Below are 22,477 nucleotides of genomic sequence, written 5' to 3'. Positions count from 1 at the left end.
CCCTCCAGCCCAGGCAGGGTGCAGAGATTGGAGCCTGCAGGGCAGGCTCTGTCCTGCAAAGGGTGGGAGCGGGACGGGGGGGGGGCCTGTGCAGGTCGGGGGATCCCCCAGTCTGAGCAGCTCCCTGACCTGGCTTTGAGGGGTTTTCCTTTCCTGGGGGCAGGGGGGGGCAGGACCCGGGCCGGCTCCCCCTCCCCCATCACACTGCGTCACTGCGGTTGGCAGAAACCTGACGGCCTTTTCCTTCCTGCTGGCGTCACGGGACCAGCGTTCTGCACCGGAGCCAGGACGATGCTGGGATGAGTCACGGCAGGGACCCCGGGGTGGGGGGGTGCAGGGCGCCCCGGCTCCTGTCACCCTGGAGAGCTTAGCCCCGGCTCGGCTGTGCACAGCACCTGGCTATGCCCTGGTGCGGGGGAGGAGCTCCCAGGGCCCCCCAAGGACGCCAGCAGCCCTGTGGGCTCCCAAGCCCCGTCCCAGCCTCCGTGGGCAGGATCTGGGGGGGCTGAGCCCAAAGGGTCCCCTGGGTAGGGGAGGGGCAGAGCCCAGGGCCACCCATCGCCCCCCAGCTCAGCCCCGGCTGCCAGGCCCGGCTGCTGCAGACAGAGACCAGCAGCCTTGGTTGAACCCGCCCCAGAGCCCCCCCCTGCACTCTGCACGTCCACACATGCCAGGGAATGCACAGCTATAAATAGCCCTGGCGCGTTATCTGCTTAACTCCTGCACCCAGCCAGCACACGGGGATGGGGGGGGGGGGCTCTCTGGTAAAGCAGGGAGAGGAGAGACATGGGGGGCAAAGGCCAGGGAGCCAGGACACCTGGGTTCAGTCCCCTCAGCTCTGCCACCAACTCACCCTGTGATGTCAAGGCCCCACCTGCCCTCGTTGTGTGCCTCAGTTTCCCCACCAGTAAAATGGGGGTGATGAGAGCAGCCCAAGTCCTTAGGACACAAGAAAGGTCAGACGGGGTCAGATCAAAGGTCCCTCCAGCCCACTGTCCAGTCTTCTGACCGCGGCCAGTGCCAGGTGCCCCAGAGGGAATGAGCAGAACAGGGAATCATCAAGTGATCCATCCCCTGTCGCCCATTCCCAGCTTCTGGCAACACTCCAGGACTGGGCAGCACTGGGAAAAGGGCAGTTACCACCCCCCCAAACAGGCACAGCTCTCCCCGTCCCCACCCAACCGCTGGGGCATTTCCTAGCATGTGTGGGGAGCCCAGCCTGGGACAGCAGGGGGCTGCGGGTCGGGAGTGAGGGGCACCGGCAGAGCTGGGGGAGCCCAGCCTGGGACAGCAGGGGGCTGCGGGTCGGGAGTGAGGGGCGCTGGCAGAGCTGGGCGGGGGAGCCCAGCGCTGGTGTATTGGGGCTGCGGGTCGGGAGTGAGGGGCGCTGGAAGAGCTGGGGGGAGCCCAGGCTGGGCAGCAGGGGGCTGCGGGTCGGGAGTGAGGGGCGCCGGCAGAGCTGGGGGGAGCCCAGGCTGGGCTAGCAGGGGGCTGGGGGTCGGGAGTGAGGGGCTGTTGAATTCAGCTGTTGTCCTGGTGGGTGACTCTGAGCAAGTCTCTGCCCCACTTCCCTCCATGCAGAGACCCACAAACACTGAACCATTCCTGCAGGCCAGGCATCAGCCCCAGGGGATGGGGGAAACTGAGGCACGGGGGGAGGAAATGATCCACACCCCCCCCCACAGCCAGCGTGTCTGAGCAGGGCTGGAACCCAGGAGTCCTGGCTCCCAGCCCCCTGCTCTGGCTCCTCTCACCCTGGCAGGGGACACTGGCTAGTTCACGCCAATGCTGGTAACGGAATCGCAGTGATGAGGGGGGGCAGGGAGGCCCCTCCCCCGCCCTGGGGAGCTTCCCACCTTTGGGCCGGTGCCCAAGGCCCGGCCGGTCGCCGGCCAATGCCCTGGCCGGGCGCCAGGCGCGGGAGGATGGAGCTGGGAGCAGGCGCCCGCAGGCCCCTCCACCCGCTCCCAGCCAACTTGGCGAAAGGTCGCAGCAAAGGAGCCGGCGAGGAGCAGCCCCCGCCCCCACCAGACAGTGGGAGCCAGGCCCGTAGGGGGCGCTGGCGGGGGGGGGCAGGCAGGGCCTGTCCCAGCTCACAGGGCTCCTGGCTGAAGGTGCCAGGGGTCCATGGGGGGGGGGGAACTGGCTCAGAGCCCTGGAGCCCCCCAGCAGCTCCCCCCCCCAACATGGGGCCTCCCAGCACTGAGCATCAGCGACACCTAGCGGCCACTGGGATTAATGACAAGGTTATTCGTCAACGTGCCGGTGCCCCTCACTCCCAACCCGCAGCCCCTGGCCGGCCGAGCAGGCAGGTGAAACGCATGGAGAGACGGGGCAGTGACCCAGGGAGCTGACCCAGTGGCACCGAGCCCAGAGGGGACGGGGCTGGGGCTGGCTCGGGGGGTGCACAGGGCACCAGCTACAGCAGCTGTGGGGCTGATGCCAGGGCCCAGATACCAGGGAAGAGCAGGGCAGGTGGGGGCTGGGAGCCCGGACTCCTGGGTTCTATTCCTAGCCCCAGGCTCAGTTAATGCAGCTGCTGCTCAGGGACGAGGCCCCAGGGAAGTGGCACTGGGTGCTGGGCAGAGCAGCTATTGCCCCCTGGCTCCCACCCCCCCCACACACACAGTTCCCCTGGATTGCCCCCCCCCAGGCCTGTCCTCCTATTGGGTCGCAGCGCTGCCAGCCAAGCACAGGGCCCCCGAGGGGATGGGGTTGGCGGAGCCGGCGGAACTACCTGCTGCTGGACAGCAGGAATGGCAGAGGCCTTGCTGTGCTCAGCACGGGCAGGGACGTGCCCCGTCCGGCCCCTTTAAGGTCCCCCCCCGTCCCCGACTCTCGGCCTAAAAGCCACCGTGGTATTTCTCAGCTGTCAGATCCGATTAGCTCCCTCGGGCGCCCGATGGGCCGTGGAGCCAGAGAACACGAAATGAGAATGGGGGCGGGGGGGATGCGCTCGGGGGGGCAGGGAGGGGGATGGGACCGGGAGACTCACTCTGGCGTTGGGGGGCACCCCCCCCCCCATGAGATGAGAGACAGCTCTGTAGCAGGAGAAGCTGGTCCCAGCTTTGGGAGGGGTGATAGGCAGGGAGGTAACCTCACCTGTCTGCGCTGTGGGGACATTGCCAGTGCGGGGAACCACAGCAAAGGCCCCCCCATGACAGCAGGGGGAACTGAAGCACACAGAGGGGATTCATCCAGGGTCACACAATGAGTCTGAAGCAGAGCTGGGAAAAGAACCCAGGAGTCCTGACTCCCAGCCCCCACCCCCACTCAGCCACATAAATCTGATCAAGTCCCCTTGACCCACCCTGATTTCAGCACTGGGGGCTGCTGGAGATCAGAGGGTGCGGCCATTACAGAGGGCTGGGAGGGAGAAGGGGAAGCAGGGGGCTGGGGGACAGGACTGACGGGCACCGTGACCAGCTGAGCTGGGGGGGGCATTTTCAGGAGCCCCCCTGCCCCCCCCCCAGCTGCTGGAAGGTTTGTGCTTCTGAGGCCAAGCTGGGGGCAGCCCAGGGCCCATCCTCTCCAGTTTCCATCTGCCCAGGAGAGGGTAGAGCCCATCCAGACCCCCCTGGCAGACGGGGCCCTTTCCCTGCCAGACAGATGCCGCTCACCATAGTGCCATCCTGCCAAAGATCTCAAAGCCTCGCCCCTCCCAATTGTCCCCCATTACACAGCTGGGAAACTGAGGCACAAAGAGGGACAGAGAGTTAACCCCCAGCTCACACAGTAAGTCACTGGCAGAGCCAGGGATTGAACCCAGGAGTCCTGGCTCCCAGCCCCTCCCCGGTCTAAGCGCTAGACCCCCACCCCCCACCCCAAAACTGGCAGGAGTCCTGATTCCGGCTCCAGTCAAATGAAAGCGACAGCAGAGGCGGCTCCTCCCCCGCCCATTACTCAGCCAGGAGGGGGCTGTTGAGCTCTGGACATCACCCAGGTCCTATCACTCGGGACTGGGAGGTGAATCCACTGTTCCCACCGGCCCGTGGAGGGGGCTGGAGGGGTCCCCACGCTGAGTGCTAACCCCTAGGCTCCCAGGCCAGCCAGCCCTGCAGCAGGAGGGAGAGAGATGGGGCCAGAGCCCTGGGGGGGCGAGAAGGGCTGGCTGGTGCCACTGAACGAGCCGCCCTCCCCGTCCCCCTGCACGCTCTAATTGATGGAAATCCAGGACTCACCCATCTGCATGACCTACATTCGCTCGGCAGCCCGCGGAGCCACGAGATAATTACACGGGGAGCGGGGGGAGGAGAACCCACAATGTACAGCCAGGGAGCTGGGAGGCCGCACGTCAGGCAGAGCAGCCCCCCCTCAACTGGGGACACCCAGGTGCTCCCCAACAGCACCTACTGCTGCACCCCTCCCCCAGGCCTGGGGACAGATGGGGATCACAGGGCAGAGATGGCAGTAGGGATCCAGGGCCCACCACACCCCCTGCCTCAGGCAGCTGCCCAGCCCAGCCCTGGCACAGAGACCCAACCCCTGGGCGCACGCACAGCAGCTGGCAATGCCTGGCAGGGTGCCCGCACACAGACCCGCTCAGAGCAGGTGCTGGCGGATCTCCAGTGCTGGCGGGAGGAGGCAGATATTGGTCAGGGCAAGACAATGGCGGCTCGTTTACAGGACGCAACTGGAGTCAGGACTCCTGGGTTCTGTTCCCAGCCCTGCCACTGACTGGCTGCGCGACCTGTGGCAAGTCCATGCCGCTTTGTGCCTCAGTTTCCCCATCCACAGCACAAAGCCCAGCAGGGGACAGACTCACCTGCCCTCTCCCAAGGGTTTGGGGGACACACACACACAATGGCAGAGGGCTCCCGGACCCGGCACCCGCTGCCCACCGGGGCCCTGGCATGGGAGAGCCATGGAACCTGGGGGCACTGCCTGGCGTGGGTCTGGCCTTGCAGCTGGTTGTGCCACCCGGCTCGGCTTCTCCCCTTTGTCAGGCCCACAGAAAGGCTGGGGTGGAGCGGGGATGCCTGCCCCATTTCCCTGCCCCAACAGCCACACAACCAGAAAACAGCCGGGTAGCCACCGGCCAGAGCCCAGGGGCCCGACTCCCCACCGCTGGGAACCCAGAGTCTGTACCATGGGACCCCGAAAACCAGACCAGTCCGTGTCCAACCAGAGCCCTTCAATTCGCCCCATCGTGGGAGCCCAGCCTCTGCCATCGGAAACTGCCCGGAGCCCGACACTACCAGGCCTGTGGGTGGGCAAGGAACAGAACCGCCCCCCGCCCTACGCCAGGCCGGCGCGTGCGCCGCCGAGGCAGGAGCGGGGCAGGGCACTGCCACGGGCACACGCGGACCCGCAGGTTTGTTCCAGGCTGGAATCTCTTTTGTGACCCCAAAAACCAACCACCTGCTTTGGCTTCCTGAAGGAATTGCAAAAATTGGAGTTTTCCCCCCAGCTCCCACTTCCAGATTTTGCTGGAAATCTCTCTCTGGGCCAACCCTGACATGCAGCCACCTCTGGGGTGGAGCTGGCCGGCGGGTTTTAGCAGCTGCACCAGGGGAAGGGGGGCCGAAGCCCGGCACCGCGGAACTTTGACCCAAGTGTCCCAGGCGCTGGGCTCGGCCGAGAGCAGAAAGCTCAGCTGTACGGGGGGCCGGAGGGGGGCAGGTCCAGCTGTCAGCCCGCAGCTGTAACGAACATCACGTGGCTGCAGGGCCCTGCCCCCCCCGTGTCTCGTTCCCCTGCAGCCCCCACGCCAGCCTGGCCCCGGGCTATGGGGAGCGGAGCGGGGGGGGGACCCCCTCCCCCCGGGCAGCCCGGGTCGGGACGGGGCCGGACTTGGGGAAAGTTCACATCAGCTCCTCCCCGGCTGGGCGCCGAGGGCTCCGCTCTGCCCGTGCGGGTCCCTCCCACCCGCGGGAGCCAGCCCCGGCTCCGGGCTGCGTTTCCTCCCCGCCAGGCCGGCGGCTTCCCCAGCCGCTCCCACTTCTCCTTCCCCGCAGCAGCAGCAGCTTGCAGGGGCGGCCGGGGAGTTTGCAAGGGGGGGGCAGCGCGCACCCCCCCCGGGACAAAGTGCAACGGGCAAAGGCACGAGAGAGGGGAGCCCCCCCCCGACACAACTTTCTGGGGGGGCCGCGCAGCAGCTGCCGCGGCCGGGGGGGGGGGCTGCAAAGCGGGGAGCAGCTGGGAGGAGTGTCTCGCGCTGGCGGGGGGGAGGGGGGCGCTTACCTGGCGGGGGGGGGGGCCGGGCCGGGCCGGGGCCGCTGGCTCGGGGAAGCCCGCTCGGAAACCAGCGGCAGGATTCCCCTGCTCCGGGGAGCGAGTGTTTGCACCGTCTGCTGCTGCAACAGCACCGCGCCCGCCCCGGGTCCTAGCGCCCGCCCCGCTCCGCTCCGCCACACCTGGGGCCTGGGGGGGCGGCTCATTGCCCAGCGGGCTGTGGGGAGCAGCCTGAGCCCCCCCACAGCCCCACCAATGAGGGGGCTCAGCTCACCGGGGGGGGGGGCGCAGATGCGGCCCTGCCCCACGCTCAGTTTTCAGGCTCAGGTTGGTGTTAAAAAGCCAGACCCCCCCCGCTTCCTTCCCCTCGTGTTTGCATCCCCTTCCCGCCCCCTCCCAGCCCCCGGGGAACGGGGCTGTCTCCCCGGGGCCCAGGCGGCTTCCTGCGCTGGCGGCCCCAGGCTGGAGTGGCAAAGGCGGCCGGCGTGAGGATGTTTTTATTGGCTTCCAGACGGATTAAATAAAGATGTGAAAGGAAACAATTTGCAGGGAGTTTCCCTAAAACACTTCGCGCCGGGCCGGGCCACCCCCCAGGGGACCCTCCGCTGCAAGGCGCTGGGGTGGGAATGGTGGGGTGTGGGGGGAGGGGCTTCCCCGGCCCCCCAGCCTGCCCCTCACCTGCTCTTCCCTTGAGCTCACCCGCACCACAGGTCACCACCGCTGCTGTCCTCAAGCACCCAGGCTGCAGCCAGGAGTCAAACCCACCAGCTCCGTCCCTGGAGTGACAGTAAAACCAAAGGCTCATAAGCATCCCCTGGTAATGGCAGGGCTCCCTCAGGGGCAGAGTGGTAAGGGCAGAGAGGAGAACAAGCCACACTCTCTCGCTCCTTTCTTTGCCCAAAGTGCTCTGCCGATCCTGGTGCTCATGCCCCAGCTGTGCAGAGGTCCAGCCCCACAGATCCCTCGGGACCGACCTACACACAGGAATTCCTGTGCCCGCTGCTGAGCTGCAGCCTCCTCTGGGGTGGAACAGAACCTGTGTACGACCACCACACAGGTCTGACTCCAGGGAAGGGGCAGGGGATTCAGGGCAGCAGAGTGTAATGACCCACGTTGGACTGTGCCCCAGAGCCCGGCAGTAACACCCTGACTCCTGGGGGTCTCCAATGGCCACCTGCAGCAGGACAGCTTGAACCTGTTAATGAGGATTCCACCCATCACCAAAGAGCAGCAGGGAACAAAGGCTCCCCTGGCTGCATGCAAGGGGCTTGGGTTCGAGTCTCACGGGCAGATGGCACTAATGCAGTACAGCGGCTCTGCTACCTGGCCAGAAGGGGGCTCCCCTCTGCACACACTGGCACTGCCGTCATGCTGGAGCACCTGCCCCCAGCTCAGGCCCGTAGGAAATACAGACTTTACCTCCCCGTGTCAATGCCAAGTGGTGCAGGGCAGCTGTGCGGGTGCCTAATAGGCAGGGACAGGGGGTGGAAGAGGCCCCCTCATTAGAAATCGCTGATGAGGCTGTTGCAGGCTGAGAGATCAAAGCAGCCTAGCGTGATTCAGAACCCAATTAGTGCCTTTAAAATAAAGAGGGAGCTCTATTGCCAGGGCGCAGTCAGCTGTGGTGTGAAGCTAGGCCGAGGGCCCTGCATGTGCACCACGGACTGCAGGGGTCCGGCCTCCACCCCACAGCCACCGACTGCTGAGAAAAGGGGCCACCAGGCCTGCGCTCCAGGCCAAGGCAGGGAGGGAGGGAGGGAGGTATTGGGACCCTGCCCAGCCACAGCACCAAACTATCCTCTCTTCTTACACAGCCCAGAGCGTCCCTCCTATGCCAGAGCCTCCCCCCAGCTGCCCCTCCTCCACTGGCAAGCAGCAGTACAGGGCCTATGCCACACCGCTGGACAAGTCAGAGTCCGACTGGCAGGACAATCGGTTCAAACAGAGCAGCCCGTTTTGCGCACAAGCCCAGCCAAGCGGCAGAGGGGGGGCCCGTTTGGAGGCATGACTAAGAGGCAAGTTTGAAAGGGGTCTGAGCCCTCGATCATTTCAGCCCCCTCCTCTGCACCTTGCCACCCTCCTTGCTCCCCAGACAAACATGGTCTCTTGCTCCTGACGGTAGCTTCAAGCCCAGCAAGGTGCCACGCAGCCAGGCCGTTAGAAATCAGCCCATTGCTCGCCAGCTCTGCTCCGGCTCCGTGCGTTACCTGGGGCCAGCCCCTAACGAGCACCAGGCCTCTAACCCTCACAGGGGGAGAGCGCAAAGAGGCAGCTGCGTTTTCTCTAGGGTAGGTGGGATACCCGCTCACGGAGGCACCTGGCTCTCCTCAAGCCCCGTTTCCATTGAATAGCAGCGAAGCCCTGGCTCAAGGGGACTGAAGTCTGCACTTAGAAAGGGCCGGGTCTCGCTGGGCTTTAATTTCTACGCAGAGGATTTGACTCAGGGGCCATCCCCCGGCCCCGAGCACAGCACAGACACCCCCCCTCTTTGCAGCCTGGAGTGAGCGATCAGCAGCAGGAAGGAGCTGGTGCAGGCCTCATTCTCAAGGCCCTGCAGGTGCCATTCCCACGAGGGGAGAGCAAGCTGGAGGCTGCTCTATCCTGGGTAGCAACCACCCACACCAGGCGAGGATCCAGAGGGACTCTCAGCTCCCACTGGGAGGCTGCAGCAGGGGTGGTTAAAAGAAATCAGCTCTCAGCTGCTGCACGGCCAGCTGGTGCTGGGAGCTGCCCAGGGCAAGCAGCCCACAAGGCCGTAGCTGCTGTGGTGGCTCTGGCTGACCCCACCTCGCTGCCGGCATCTTTGCAAATTTGCTAATAGTTTGGCCCACCTGGCACTGGACCCAGCACGGACAGTAGCTGGAGGAACAACTGTCTCACTCGAGGTCTCCGCAGCCAATAAAATGCAATTTAAATCAAGGCTCCCATCTGTTCTCAATCCTGCGCCGAGCCTGCTTCTTATTAGACCACAGCGCATCTTCCCCAGCAGCACTTTAACTCTTCGCCCACTGGGGGACTGTCCACACACCCCTTCCCCTTATGCCTTCATAGCGGGAGCAGGGAGTACAGCAGAGCCAGTGAGCGGGGCTCCGGCATTCACTGTGCAGCCGGTCAGCCTGCTGCAGGCCCCCCCTGCCCCCTATTCACCGGCTATGGGTACGGCGCAGGCTCATGGACTAGCCTAGGTGAACAGCACCACAGAACCGCCTTGTAGCACAGGGCCTAGATGGGTTCCAGGAGCAGGAACCGCACATCCCACTCCATTTAAACAGGGGGCACTAGTGCCCACACGCTGCACTGGCCATGCATGGTGGCAACTTACCCCTCCCTGCAACGTGTGGGGAGAACCAGAGCACCCCGTGGGGTAGCAGAGGGGTTCCAGACAAGTTAGCATCAGCCTCTCACCCCCACTGAACCCTTTCGAGGACGGCCCCAGGAGAAGGGGGAGGCACAGCCGGCCTATCGAGCAAGCTGTGATTTTCTCAAAGCCTGTATTATTTTTAACATAAGCTGCAGAAAATGTAATTGTATCTTCTCAGCACTGGAGGATCGTTTCAAAGTGCCCGTCGAGCTGGTCAGAGAGACTGCCACACACCAGTGAGAGACCGGGGTCTTATGGTTCCCAACCCGGAAATACTGCTGCGCCTGTCTCGCCGTGGAGTGATGTCCTTGCACCTGCCTTTCAGAACACACCTGCTACAGGAGTGAGCCCACCCACGGGCAGCGCTAACCTGGGAGATGCGGGGGACAGAGAGGTTAGGGAGGGACATAACAGGTGCCAAACGTTCACTGCGTTGGCACACACATTAGTCTGGTCTACACTCTCACAAGAGGCTCATTACAAACAGATGACACTTTGATCAGACAGCAAGTCATTTTCAACCCAGCAAGGTTACTTTTTAATTTAAAAATAGATAGGAGAAGGGGTTGCCCAGAATCCCCACACATGCAATGCAGCTTCCTCAAACTTCACAAACTTGTTCCAGGCGACGGAAGCACGACTCATTGTGCTACAAGAATGCCCCCTGCTGGAGAAAGCTCGCTCCAAGGGCGAATACATCACAATGTGTGAAATGGGTCACTCCTTAGGGATGGGGGGGCGGGACGGGGCGGGGGAGAGTAGAATCAAATTAAAACCCAATGCTGAGCTTAGGAACCGCCGACGTGCAGAGCAGGGTGCAGGCTGGGTGGTGTCATAGGCCAGATGTTCCGTTCGGTTCTAGCGCACGGGAAAGGGGAGAAGAAACAGGGTCTTTTGGAAGAGGCCTAACGTGACTCTTCCTAATGTCACAAACAAGTCGGAATAAATGTATCCCCAGCTTGAGCAGTGAGATACACACGGCCCCCAGGGCTTCAGCCTAAGCCCCGATCGAGCCCCCGAGACATTACGCCTCACTAAGAGCGACATCTGCTACGCGGAAATAACTAGACTTCAAAGGAGCCTGGGTTGGGAGCACAGCGCCTGCCATCTCATTTCCTCCTGCAGCCTCTCGCGCTGCTAATGGTTTCGTTTCTCCAAACAGACTCTTGCTGCCTGAGCACCATCCCTTTGATCTCCAGCTGTTCTAAGAAGGCAACATGATGGCCTACGTGCAGGTTGCGGGGAAAGGATGTCAGGACGGCCAGCAAACATCCTGGAGCCAAGAGGGAAAGGGAGCCCTGCAAGAGGCAAACCGTTCGAAATCCACCACAAGGTGGTCACTTTGGCTTTGTCTCAGACTCAGGGCATTGTCCACCTCAGCCGGCGGCGGATTTAAAAACAAGGATACAGTTAAAAACAAACGAGGCAGCTTTATAACGAGATGTCGTGAGATGAAGGCAGATCAAATTCATCCCTTTAAACGCTCCACTGCCATGGCTCAGCGTGACCTTCAGCGAAGGTTGTTACCGCGGACAACGGAGCCCATGCAGTTATGTGTCTAAGACCCGGAGAGAGCCACAGCCCTTTGAAAAGAGGCATCAAGGTAGAGGAGCCTAGAGCTGCCCCCCCGCCAAGATGTTTCCAACCAAGACGCCGTCCTTGAGAGCATGTTCCACGTCCCTCTCCTCTATCTTCAGGGAAACCTGAAGGAGAGAGAAGGCTCCTTACTACACAGGCCTGCCCAGCATCCGTGGTAGCCAATGAGCCCGGCCCAGGCTACTCAAACTCGCCCGATCTTACAGGGTCCATAGTAGCAGCAGCACCGACAGGAACTGCCCCGTGCAGCAGACCAACAATAGCCTGCAATCCTGCGGCTCACACTGGCCCACCTAGTCCACCACCAGAGCAAAGCACTGGTGCCTTCTGTCTGCAGCCTGCCTCTGAGAGCGGCAAGCGCCAGATCCTCCAAGAGTTAAAATGTCCCCACAACAGAGTCACTGGTCTGGGAGCCCTTCTAGGCCTGGAGCCTGACTGTCAGGTCAGGGCAGCTCTCCCCTGCTATCCACGCCCTCCTCAGGGTTCTCCTCGACCCTGCTGGCTCCCCAGCTAACCCTGCTCTCCTCCCCTTGCCCACCAGGCCTGTGTGTCGCAGCCACCCCCACTTCTGCAGCCTGTCCCTGGGGAGAAAGCAGCATGGTTTGGGGGGTACCTTTGTGAGCCTGGCTTCCTTGGCTTTCTTCAGTGCCAGGATGCCCCTGGATTCCAAGAGGGTGGCGAGGGAGAGGCATTCGGACTGGGCTACGGCTGCCATCTGCTGCCGCCGGCAGACTCTGCTGTAGGCTTCATGCAGCTGGGAGAGGAGGGACGGAGCGGTCATTACCCACAGCCACTGAACGCAGGTGATGCCAGCCTCCATCCCCCTCCCCGTTCCCGGGCTGACCATCTCCAGGTGTGTGGCTAGACCCAATTCCCCCCCCCCTCACCCCCCAGAGTGAGTCGACATCGCTCTGAGCACCTGCCTGGGGAGTTGCTAGAGATCAAACAAGACTGGTCCACATCACATCCCTGGTGTGACTGTCCTTGCCAGGGATTCGTGCTGTTGGAGCCCGAGGCAAAGAGCTCAGCTTCTGCTGCAGGCTCGTCTAGCCAAACTACCCAACAGCCTGACTCACCTTCCCCAGCGTCACCTCCTTGGCTTTCAGCTGCCTGGCTAGGAGCAGCAGGGAGCAGACCAGGATCTTCTGCTGCAGGGGGAAGGAGTCACTGGCTCCATCGCTTCCCAGGGCCATTCTGTCACCATACACATCCGAGATCACCCGGGATATGTGCGGGAGCCCAACTCTCCTAGGAACTGGGGAGACCGAGGCAGAGGTAGTGGGCGATTTACCTGTAGGCCGGACAATGCTGAGTCAGAAGTTGGGGTTTGATCAATATAGAAGCAATACAATACTGGGACAGGAAACAGGGCAGGGCAGAATACACCGTGTATTGGCTACAGGCTAAAGGCAACCCAGTGAAGTCCGAGCTGTCAGAAGCCATGGGTCTGAGTGGGATGTAACTATCCCTTCCTCCCCCATCGCACTGGAAACCCAAATCCTGCAGCCCTGGGCCAGCGCGTGGGAACCAGGAAGTGAAACTGATCCATCTAGTTTCGCTGTTAGGACACGGCAGGGCAAAGTGCCAGTGGCATAAAATGGTGCAAAGAAAAGCAGATTTTTAAAGCAAACTTCATCTTACTATAGTCTGAAGCACCAGCAGAGGGAGAGAGAACCATATTCTAGAGATATGGTCGCAAAATTGATGAGGACCCAAGAGCGGGGGATGTTTTAGCCACCCCTAAGAACAGCACATCCTGCCTACGGCAGCCAAAAATCCAAGGGGAAGGGCTGAAGTCCTCTGGAACACGGGCTGAGACATGGCAATGCCAGTATCCCCCGCGCACACCATCCCTACGTACGGCTTGCACTTGGAAAGGTTCCACTGCCACTATCCCAAGCTGAACTCCCGCCCACTCTAGCCCCCCCTTTTGCGAGCTGCTATTTCACACCTACACTTAAGTGCTTTCATTCTAGTTACAGCCAGCCCCAGAGACGAGAGCAGGTGTGACCTTCACATCCAGGGCTCTTGCTTCCAGAGAGCTGGAAGGAAAGCTCCTTGCGTGCCAGGCGTTTGTGCAATCTCTTGGGGACCTCCATTCCAGTAATGCACAAAACACGCCATTGGCAAGGAAGGCTACAATTAAGGTCGAGGAGACTGACAGAAAAATAAAAGCCGAGAGTGCAGCGCTTCCTGACTCAGGCTGGCGGCAGCTACTTACAGCCAGGCAGTGCTTTGAAGACAGTCTGGCTTCTCACGTCCAACTCCACCATCTCAACGGCGCGCCTAGGACACACATTGATGCAAGTTACTGTAGACTGAGCTTTTGGGCTTTGTCAAAACCTAAAAGGCCCAGCCCTGAAGGCAGCACCCTTGCCCCTCTGCACTGAAACAGAGCAGCTTGGAACATGAAGGGTTCGCATGCACTCCGGTCAAGTCCTTATCCCCCAGCACATCCCACACCTGGATCCCCTGACTGCCCCACTGAAGAATGGCCCCCTAACAACGACAGGGCATCATCCATTTGTCTCCAAGCAGGAATGCTCGCTGCTAGCTGCAACCTGGGTCATGCCTCTCCTTCAGCTGTGATCACCTGAAGCACCAACTCTCCCGCCCTCCAGGAGGCTGGACCCACCCTTCCAAGCATTCCCAGGCAGGCACTATCACAGCCAGCAAGTAATAAGCCCTGCACCCAGGGAGAGGAGCTAAACCAGCACGAATACAGAAGTTGTGGGATGCAAACAGCAGCGCAGCCCATTAACAGGAGCTCGTTTTCATCTCTAAACATGGCCCTAATGAGACAAAATCCTCTAGTTGCTGCAGGGTCACTGATGGATGGAGGCTGGGAGATGAGGCGCCCAGGAAATCATTTGATTTTAAGAAGTGGGCCACACAACAGGAAGCCAGAGAACCACTGCGTGCCTGGCAAGATGATGCAGCGTTTGGGTGGCCAGCGTAGCAGGGGAAGGTTCAGATCTGGGCGGGGGGAGCAACCTGACTGACAGCATCATGAGATGTTTCTAGTGTAAGTTTTTCTTAGTCCCTCCCAGCCCAAATTCTGGGCCCAAACTGGTGGCCAATGTCCCTCCAATACAGCTGTTCTCCTACGGGGCCAGCTCTGCTTCTGCCATGCTCCCAGCTCAGGATGGCAACTGTCCTGGAGCCAGTGCGGAAGCCCCAGCAAATAGGTGAGTCCTTTGGCCCAGGCTTACCTGGCACCCCTTTCTGGAAGAGATGTGCCCCAGCAAAGGAAGGGTCCCCAGTGCGGTAGAAAAGTCCCGCCTATAATGGAACTGGAGGAGGAAAACAGCCCCAGAAAGGAAGAACTGGGAGGGGGAAAAAATTCTGAAGGAAAAACTGGTTCAGCTTCATAAAGAAACCTGCTTGAGAGCTGCTAATGGGGCCTTCTGCAATACAAATGTAATTAACCAATCTCTAGTCACAGCGGGAAGGGCTGGCAGCAGCGCTTGGCTCACCCTCCATAGGTAATGGACTGCGAACATCTCAGACATTAACATGGTCAGGAGGCAGCGCTCCCGCGGTGATGCAAGCCCTCCTTTCAACACCAGGGAAGCAGCAGCATAATGGAGCCTTAAGTCACGCTCGCTCAAACGACATTGGGTAAGGAGCCTCCTTCGGAGGCGGCAGGGCAAGGCAGCGGCGTTTACCTGCATACGTCCAGCGCCTTGCGAGCATCTCCTGAAACTGCAGAGACTTTCCGGGCGCAGAACTGGATGGCAGCGCTGTCCAAGACCTCATCGCCAGACACCTGCCGAGAAAGTGGAGCACAGGGCAGTTACGGAGAGGTCTCCGCTGCAGAAGCCGCAGGGGGTCCGATACTGTTCAGACAGAAAACAGCCCATTTGGCTGGATGCATGTGGATTGAGTCACGCACCCCACTGCACCTGGGATGTTCTCCCACTTGTGTTGGGAAGACAGAGTGCGTAGCACACTGAGATCTCACCTCCAGCCCCCAGAGTCTGAGAGGATCCAGGGATGCCACTGAGAATGGGATTCCCCACAGCCTGGACTCTGTCCCCTCCAAGGCAGTGGGGTCACCAAAACAGGGCAGGAGCCAGTGCCTGGATTAGCCTTGAGCCTACGCCATTGACTGACTGCTCGTGGAAAGTCACCAGCTGTCCCTTCTGCCACCAGCTCAGTGGGAAGTGGCAGGGTTGGCGACAGAGCAGAGCAGTCTCTCACAGAAGCCAGCATTGCAGAAGAGTGCCATGCTGCAGTTAATAAGCAATGTCAGCCAGCTACAACTTCAAAGTTTCTTCAAGACAGCACCAGAAAGATGCTCTCGTGGTTCCAGATCTGTGTGGACTCGTTCACAGAGACCTGTGTCAATGCAGGAGTCTAAGCTTCTCTCCGAGAGAAGGGGATGAGCCCATGTGGACTTGGTTACCTGTCTCAGCCGTTCCTGCAGGATGGAGGCAATCTGCTCCTTTGTGTAAGGTGGGAAGTTTAGCAGCCGGGGTTTGCACTTGGGCCTGGCCTGTAGCCTGGCCAGGATCCGGTCCGTGAGGTCCAGGGCGTTGGCCACTCCTGCGAAGCACATTGAGGCTATTGAGAATGGCAGCCTGGGCTAACAGGGAGTGGGGAGATCTTCCAGGGTCCGAGAATCATGTGCAAGGCTCTGCACTGATCATGCAGTCCTGGGGCTGGGCAAGGACAGGTTTTAACGCACCCATCAGATGATAAGTTTGCTATAGTAACTAGACTGATTTCTATTGCCAGAAGCCAGCTTCATAATCTTCCCCGGCTTTCTCCAAGAGGAAAATGCCAGGGCACCTCCTGCAGGAGGATGGATATGTGCCATCCCCTCAGGGCACTCCCACACAGCTTCTGCAGCCACGGGGCATTTCAACGGCAGCACCAGGCCAAAGCACTGTCACATCACAACTGACACACTTACCGATGAGGACAAGCCTGGAGCCAATGAGCCAGGGCCACTCGAACACTGTGTAGAGCACGTCCTGGCCTTTGCTGTCCAGCTGGTCCATCTCATCCAGCACCAGCACGCTATGCAGAGGCAGGAAAGAAAGCCCAGCTCAGCACCGAGGCTTTGCCCTGGGGGCATGGAGACTAGCCAGCCCCTGCTGAGGAATGGCCAGGCACTCCCCCGCTGTCCCTTCCCTGACACAGCCTGTGCTTAGTAACAAAATAAGGGCCTGGTTTTTCCAAGATGCCAAGCACCTGCATCCCACCCTGACTTCCACTGCAGCTGGCAGTGCGCTGCACACCTGGAAAACCAAGCCCTCAGCACCTGGGTGTGGAGAGGCACCGACCAGCTGCAGTGACTAGTGGACTCGTGGCTGGGAACCCAGCTATCACACAGGCCCAGCCTCTGGCCTGGGAGCAGTGAGCGGCTCACACCACTTTGGGAGAGTTTCAGAGCACTGTACTCACATCATGGGCGTCCCCTCTGCTGTCAGCTGCTTCTCCAGCTTCCTCACCAGCTCTCTCCCAGATACCTTGGGTGCCCCCTGCTGGCCCATCTGCTCAGCTATGGCTGGGAACACGGCCTGGGAGCTGCGGAGGGACATGCAGTTCAGGACAATGGTTCTGCTGCCCAGGAGCTCATTCTGCCACAGGGAGAAAGGGGAGAATTAGAGAGCCAGCAAGCCACAGCTCAGATCCCTTCCCACTCACCCTCCAGCACCAGGGAAAGGCTCGGGCGAGCCAAGCAGATCAGCGCACCGGAGCAAAGGACAAGGCAGCTCAGCTGACCCAGGCTTTGGAAGTCTGGCTAGAGCAGAGACCGGCTAGCAGCCATCTCCCTTGCCCAGTGCACCAGTCCCCCAGCACAATCACAGCAAATTCATGCCTCCCACCCTCACTTTCAAGGTGTCTCCATCTCTCTCTCTCCCTTATGTCCCTCGGCCTCAGGCCTGGTCTACACCTAAAACTCAGACTCCGCACATACTAGAGCTTCAGGCGGTAGAAGTTCTGTTGCTCGGGGATGTGACTAAGCCACCCCCTGAGCAATGTAAGTCACACAGACCTAAGCACCGGTGCAGACAGCGTTGTGTCGACGGAAGAGACGCTCCTGCCAACAGCTACCACCGCTCACGAGGGCTGGAGTAATTAAGTTGTCAGGAGAGGTCTCCCCCATCAGCTTAGAGCATCTGCACTAGCAGCGCTGCAGCTGCGCGGCTTTCAGCTCCGCAGGACAGCCATCACCTTAGATCGAACTGGCTACATCACTCGGGGATGAATTTTTCATCCCCAAGAGACAAAGCTCCCGTGTACACAGTACTAGGGCAGGGGAAGAATTCTTCCCCCAACCGAGCTACCGCGTCTCGGAGACATGGATTAACTAAAGCGATGGAAGAGTCTACGCTACAGTGGTGCAGCTGAAGTGTATCTAGTGCAGACTTACTCTGAGTTCCTCTTTCCTACTCTGATTCTCATGGCATCCTCCTCTCTTCTTAAGGAAACGCCCTCCACCATCTCCTCCTCAAACCCCCCTCTGCCCCAAGCACATGCTCCATCTCGTTATCCCCCCTCCACACACACTGCATTTACCTGCCTGAACCAGACTAAGCACCACAGGACAGGGACCAGAGTAAGCGTTCATAGATTGCTCTGCACCAAACTGCAGCAATCAGAGGTGCTAATGCTGACGGGGGATGGCAGATTAAACCAAACATGAAGCATTAGGGCCAAAGTGTTTGAGCTGTGGTGAGCCAGAGCAGCAGCCTTGAGGGGCCTGAGAAGCCAAGTCACCCCACTGTTTGCTCCCTTCCCTGTATGCTCCAAACCACCTGTGTGATTTGCCTCCAGCTTCCCAGGAAAATCCATCCCACGTAAGATCACCCAAGAAAGATTTCAGGGGGACCAGATTTTGTTTGTCAAAGGCAGGGGGTACACGGGGCTTATAGCAGGTAGGTGTAGCTACAGCAGAGACGTTGACACCCATAACAGAGCATTTGAGAGAGGTGTGGGAACCTCCAGCCACAGCCATACCTGGGAGTCCTGCAGGATTCTGCTCAGACAGGCAGTTTTCCCAGTGCCAGGAGCACCGGAGATGTAAAGACTGCCAGGTTTCTCCCCACAGACATGCTCTTTCAGGAACCGCCTGATGGCATCAGTCTCCTTCTCCCTGGCAAGGAGCCGGTCAGGGACAGCTGTGTGCAGAACGCTCTTCGCATGCTGATAACAAGTGCCTATGCCAGACAGAGAGACACATCAGAGGAAGATGCGGAAGTAGCCTGGGGCCTGTTCTCCACCAGACACTGCATCAACACCTACCTTCCTGCTTGAACAGCTGGATGCACACAGGTTCCTTGTTGAGACGAGCACGCTCACGGCTTCTCGGGGTCTCCTGACGCTTGAGGAGCGGGGACGGCACCTGGTTGTTCCTCTTGCCAGGAGACTCCGTTGTTGGCTGCTCGCTGAAGAACAAGCGTCGCCCCTTGTGAGAAGCAGATGGGAGCTCATTCTCCTTCTTGCTCTGCTTCGTTGGGGAGCAGGACAGTGACTGGGGGACGTTGCACAGGTTTTCATCACCTGCGGGAGGGAGAAGCGCCAAGTTCAATAAGTAGCAGTGGCCAATGGAGAGGTAAACAGCTGGAGGAAGGTGTGGCATCTGGATGCCTTCACTAGGGACCAGCTTACATTGCAGGGTCAGGGCATGCTCTGAAAGCCAGGCTGGGATGTCAACCCCACAAGAAATTTAGACTGGCCCCCAGGGGTCGTAACTACAATTAATGGACCAAGAGGAAATTAGCCCCAATATTAGCAAAAGCTCCCTGAGACGGACCTACCCAGCTGTGGGCCAGCCTCCCAGGTAGCAGTTTCATCTGTCACTTGGGATCCTCCATACTAGGCTGGGTAAGACAATGAAACAATCCTACACTGGCCCCAGGGAGGGGGAACGTCCCTTAGTCTACAGAGCCCAGGAGAAGCCTGCTGGCTCTAACACAGGGGTTAACTTTTCCGGTGCAATCCCTGGGCAGTGGTTTCCATTGCGGACCACGTACCATTTCTGACCTCAGCAGACTTAATGGGAGGCTGGCACAGATCAAAAGTGCAACAGCATTTATGTGGTGACTAAGCTTTCAGTCACCTTGGCTTGTTCGTTCAGTGTCTTGTCATGTTCATCATCACTTAGTGGGAACAATTTGCTCCCCTTTAGGAACAGCACCATTCCTGCCTTGTTTCCTTCCTTCCCCATCTCCCTCTCCCCCTTCTCCCATCTCTTTGCCCTGCAGCAACTCCTAGGTCCCACTAGGGTTGCCAACTTTCTACTTGCACAAAACCGAAAATTCTTGCCCCACCCTCTGCCCCTTCTCCGAGGCGCTGCCCCCACTCATTCCATCCCCCACTTCCTGTCTGCTCATTTTCACCAGGCTGGCTCAGGGGGTTGGGGTTCAGGAGGGGGTGCGAGCTCTGGCGTGGGGCTGGGGCTGAGGGATTTGGGGTGCAGGAGTGGGCTCCAAGCTGGGGCTGAGGGGTTTGGAGTGTGGGAGGGGGCTTCAGGCTGAGGCAGTGGGTTGAGATACGGGAGGGGGCGAGGGCTCTGACTGCGGGGTGCAGCCAGGGATGAGGGGTTTGGTGTGCAGGAAGGGGTTCCAACTTGGGGGTGGCACCGAGGGGTTCAGCGTATGGGAGGGGGCTGAGGCAGGGGGTTAGGGTGTGGGAGGGGGTACATGCTCTGGGCTGGGGTGCAGGTTCCAGGGTGAGGCCAGAAATGAGGGGTTCAGGGTGCGGGAGGGGGCTCCAGGCTGGAGGTGCAGGAGGGGGCTCTGGGCTAGGGAAGGGGATTGGGGTGCAGGGGGGTGGGGAGGAGGGGTTTGGGGTGAAGGAGGGTGCTCTGGGCTGGGCCCAAGGGGTTCAGAGGGCAGGAAGGGGATCAGGGATGGGACAGGGGGTTGGGGTGCAGGAGGGGGTCAGGGTGCAGGCTCCAGGAAGTGCTTACCTCAAGCAGCTCCCGAAAGCAGCAGCATGTCCCCTCTCCAGTTTCTAGGTGGAGGGGCAGCCAATGGGCACTGCAGAGCTGTTGCTTGGGACGGGGTGGCAAGCAGAGCCCCCGGGCTGTCCCTACAGGTAGGAGCAGGAGGACATGCCACCGCTGCCTTGTCCCACTGCGCCGTTGATTCGACTTTTAACAGCCTCATGCCTGGCAATCCTAGGTCCCACCTCCACACCCCTGGGGTCCACTCCCACTTCCCTGTTCCACCCACTAAAATAATCTTAGGGTCCTAGAGTGAATATTTCAGTGATGAGTGGAGTGGGGAATGGACACCTCTCCGAACCCTTGGTCCAGGCTGTCTAGAGACCCGAGTCAGTACTGCCTTTGTTACACTCCGTTCACAATTGACAGGCTCTTAGGGATTGGGGGCGGGGGGGATTGGAAATAAAAGTGTTACCGATATAACTATGTCAGTTTGGAGTGTGACATTTCACTGACATAGTTATACAGGTTTAAGCTCCTGTGTGGATGCAGTTGCACCAGTATAGAGGTACTTTATATCTGCATCTACATTAGGAGGGTTGCACCACTCTAACTATACTGGCATAGCTAAAGGGGCAACATTTTCTAGTGCTGACAAGCCCTTGGATGCTGGATATGAGGAGATGCAACATATCTATCTAGGGTGACCAGATAGCCAGTGTAAAAAATTGGGACGGGGGGGCGGGGGTAATAGGAGCCTATATAAGAAAAAGCCTCCAAAATCAGGACTGTCCCTATAAAATCGGGACATCTGGTCACCCTATATCTATCCCAAGAGAACTGGCCTTGGCCCATGGCCTGGGCATTTGCCACCCCACCCAGAGGGCTGTGAGGGCGACTAACCAGGTAGTTGTTTGCTACCCAAGAAACAAGGCCCAATTCTCAGGCGTTTAGCAATCACGGTGCCTCCTTTTGTCGGGTGGAAAGGAAAAGAAAGAGCTGCTGTCTGTGGGGTGTAGGGAACAGTCTGGTAACGCCCTGGGAAGAGTGAGCTCCAAGCGTGGGGCTGGGAGCCAGGAACCCTGAACACTCGTTGGGGTTCTGGCCCTGCAAGAGGTGGGGGGCAGGGTAAGTCCCCTGGCAGTACCTCACCTAGGCGTTTGCGGGGGCTCAGCGGCAGGACCTTCTCCCGGGGAGAGAGCGGCAGGAGGGTCACCCTGGTGGGGTTCGATGTGGCATCTTTGCAACCCGCCGTAGGCGCGCCGGGCGTCCTGGCCTGTTTCCTCCGGGGGAAGTGGATAGCGGCCTGGGTCTGGGACCTGGTGCTGGGCATGGCGGCCACACGGATACCTGGGGGGCAGGGGAACCGCTGGCCTCAGAGTCACCCCCTCCCCAGAAGGGGCACCGGCCCCCCCCAATGCTGGGCGGGGAAGGGGGGAGGCTCGGCAGCTAGGTGGGAAACACCCCTCCCGGCCGACCCCCTGCACAGGAGCCAGGGGACTCAGCCGAGAACCCCCTCCCCGTGAAGACTTCCCCCGCCCCCCCAGGCGCCGCGCCCCCCCCACATCCCTCAGCCCCCACCAGGCACCGCGCCCCCATCCTCAGCCCCACCAGGCGCCGCGCCCCACATCCCTCAGCCCCACCAGGCGCCGCGCCCCCACATCCTCAGCCCCACCAGGCGCCGCGCCCCCCACATCCCTCAGCCCCACCAGGCGCCGCGCCCCCACATCCTCAGCCCCACCAGGCGCCGCGCCCCACATCCTCAGCCCCCACCAGGCGCCGCGCCCCACATCCTCAGCCCCACCAGGCGCCGCGCCCCACATCCTCAGCCCCACCAGGCGCCGCGCCCCCATCCTCAGCCCCACCAGGCGCCGCGCCCCACATCCTCAGCCCCCACCAGGCGCCGCCCCCTCAGGCCCCCACCAGGCGCCGCCCCCTCAGGCCCCACCAGGCGCCGCCCCCTCAGGCCCCACCAGGCGCCGCCCCCTCAGGCCCCCAGGCGCCGCGCCCCCCCACACCGGACCCCTCCTCCTGAACCCCCGGCCCTGGCCCTGGCCCTGGCCCCGGCCCCTCTCACCGCGGCTCCCGCTCCGGCCCCTCCGCGCTCTCGGTCTCTCGCTCACTTCGCGCCACCAGCCCGAACCAGCCCCGCCCACGCGCCCCATAGGCTCCTCCGACCGCCGCCTCCGCCAATCGCGCGGCTCCGCGCCAAGCCAGGCCACGGCCCCGAGCTGCCCGGCCGCCAATCAGCGCCCAGAGCGCTGCCGCGACCCCCCCCCCCCGCTTCCCGGAAACCGAGTCCCGCGCGGCGGACTACGGCTCCCAGCAGCCCCTGCAGCAGGGCTGGTGCCGCACCGCACGGTCACGGGGCGCAGAGCATGCCGGGAGATGGAGTCCCCGTGGAAAGGCGCGCTGGGACTGGCAGTCCGTGCGGGGGCGGGGGG

General features: G+C 61.0%; 1 protein-coding gene across 1 annotated transcript; it reads right to left on the bottom strand.

The window, feature by feature from the left end:
* Positions 1–10,046: 10,046 nt before the first annotated feature.
* CDC6 (cell division cycle 6) lies at positions 10,047–22,234 on the bottom strand. Its single transcript, XM_039517040.1, has 12 exons — positions 22,111–22,234; positions 21,186–21,383; positions 18,389–18,646; positions 18,104–18,303; positions 16,544–16,719; positions 16,050–16,156; positions 15,540–15,679; positions 14,800–14,900; positions 13,353–13,417; positions 12,208–12,422; positions 11,745–11,885; positions 10,047–11,238 (listed from the first exon to the last, which is right to left on the bottom strand). The coding sequence occupies exons 1-12, from the start codon at positions 22,196–22,198 to the stop codon at positions 11,149–11,151; spliced, it is 1,779 nt and encodes a 592-aa protein (XP_039372974.1). The 5' UTR covers positions 22,199–22,234; the 3' UTR covers positions 10,047–11,148.
* Between the last annotated feature and the right edge of the window lie 243 nt (positions 22,235–22,477).

The sequence above is a fragment of the Mauremys reevesii genome, linkage group 27, assembly GCF_016161935.1.
Source record: "Mauremys reevesii isolate NIE-2019 linkage group 27, ASM1616193v1, whole genome shotgun sequence".
NCBI classification, from domain to species: Eukaryota; Metazoa; Chordata; order Testudines; family Geoemydidae; genus Mauremys; species Mauremys reevesii.
This window is presented reverse-complemented; position numbering and strand designations above follow the sequence as displayed.

What these genes read in the sequence shown, in the direction of transcription:
- CDC6 (XM_039517040.1), bottom strand. Translation starts at nt 22,198, where the DNA reads ATGGGGCGCGTGGGCGGGGCTGGTTCGGGCTGGTGGCGCGAAGTGAGC. An exon ending in GGGCCGGAGCGGGAGCCGCG is followed by an intron (nt 21,384 to 22,110) that starts GTGAGAGGGGCC and finishes CCTGCCCCCCAG; the next exon opens with GTATCCGTGTGGCCGCCATG. An exon ending in CTCCAGGCTTGTCCTCATCG is followed by an intron (nt 15,680 to 16,049) that starts GTAAGTGTGTCA and finishes TGTGCTTCGCAG; the next exon opens with GAGTGGCCAACGCCCTGGAC.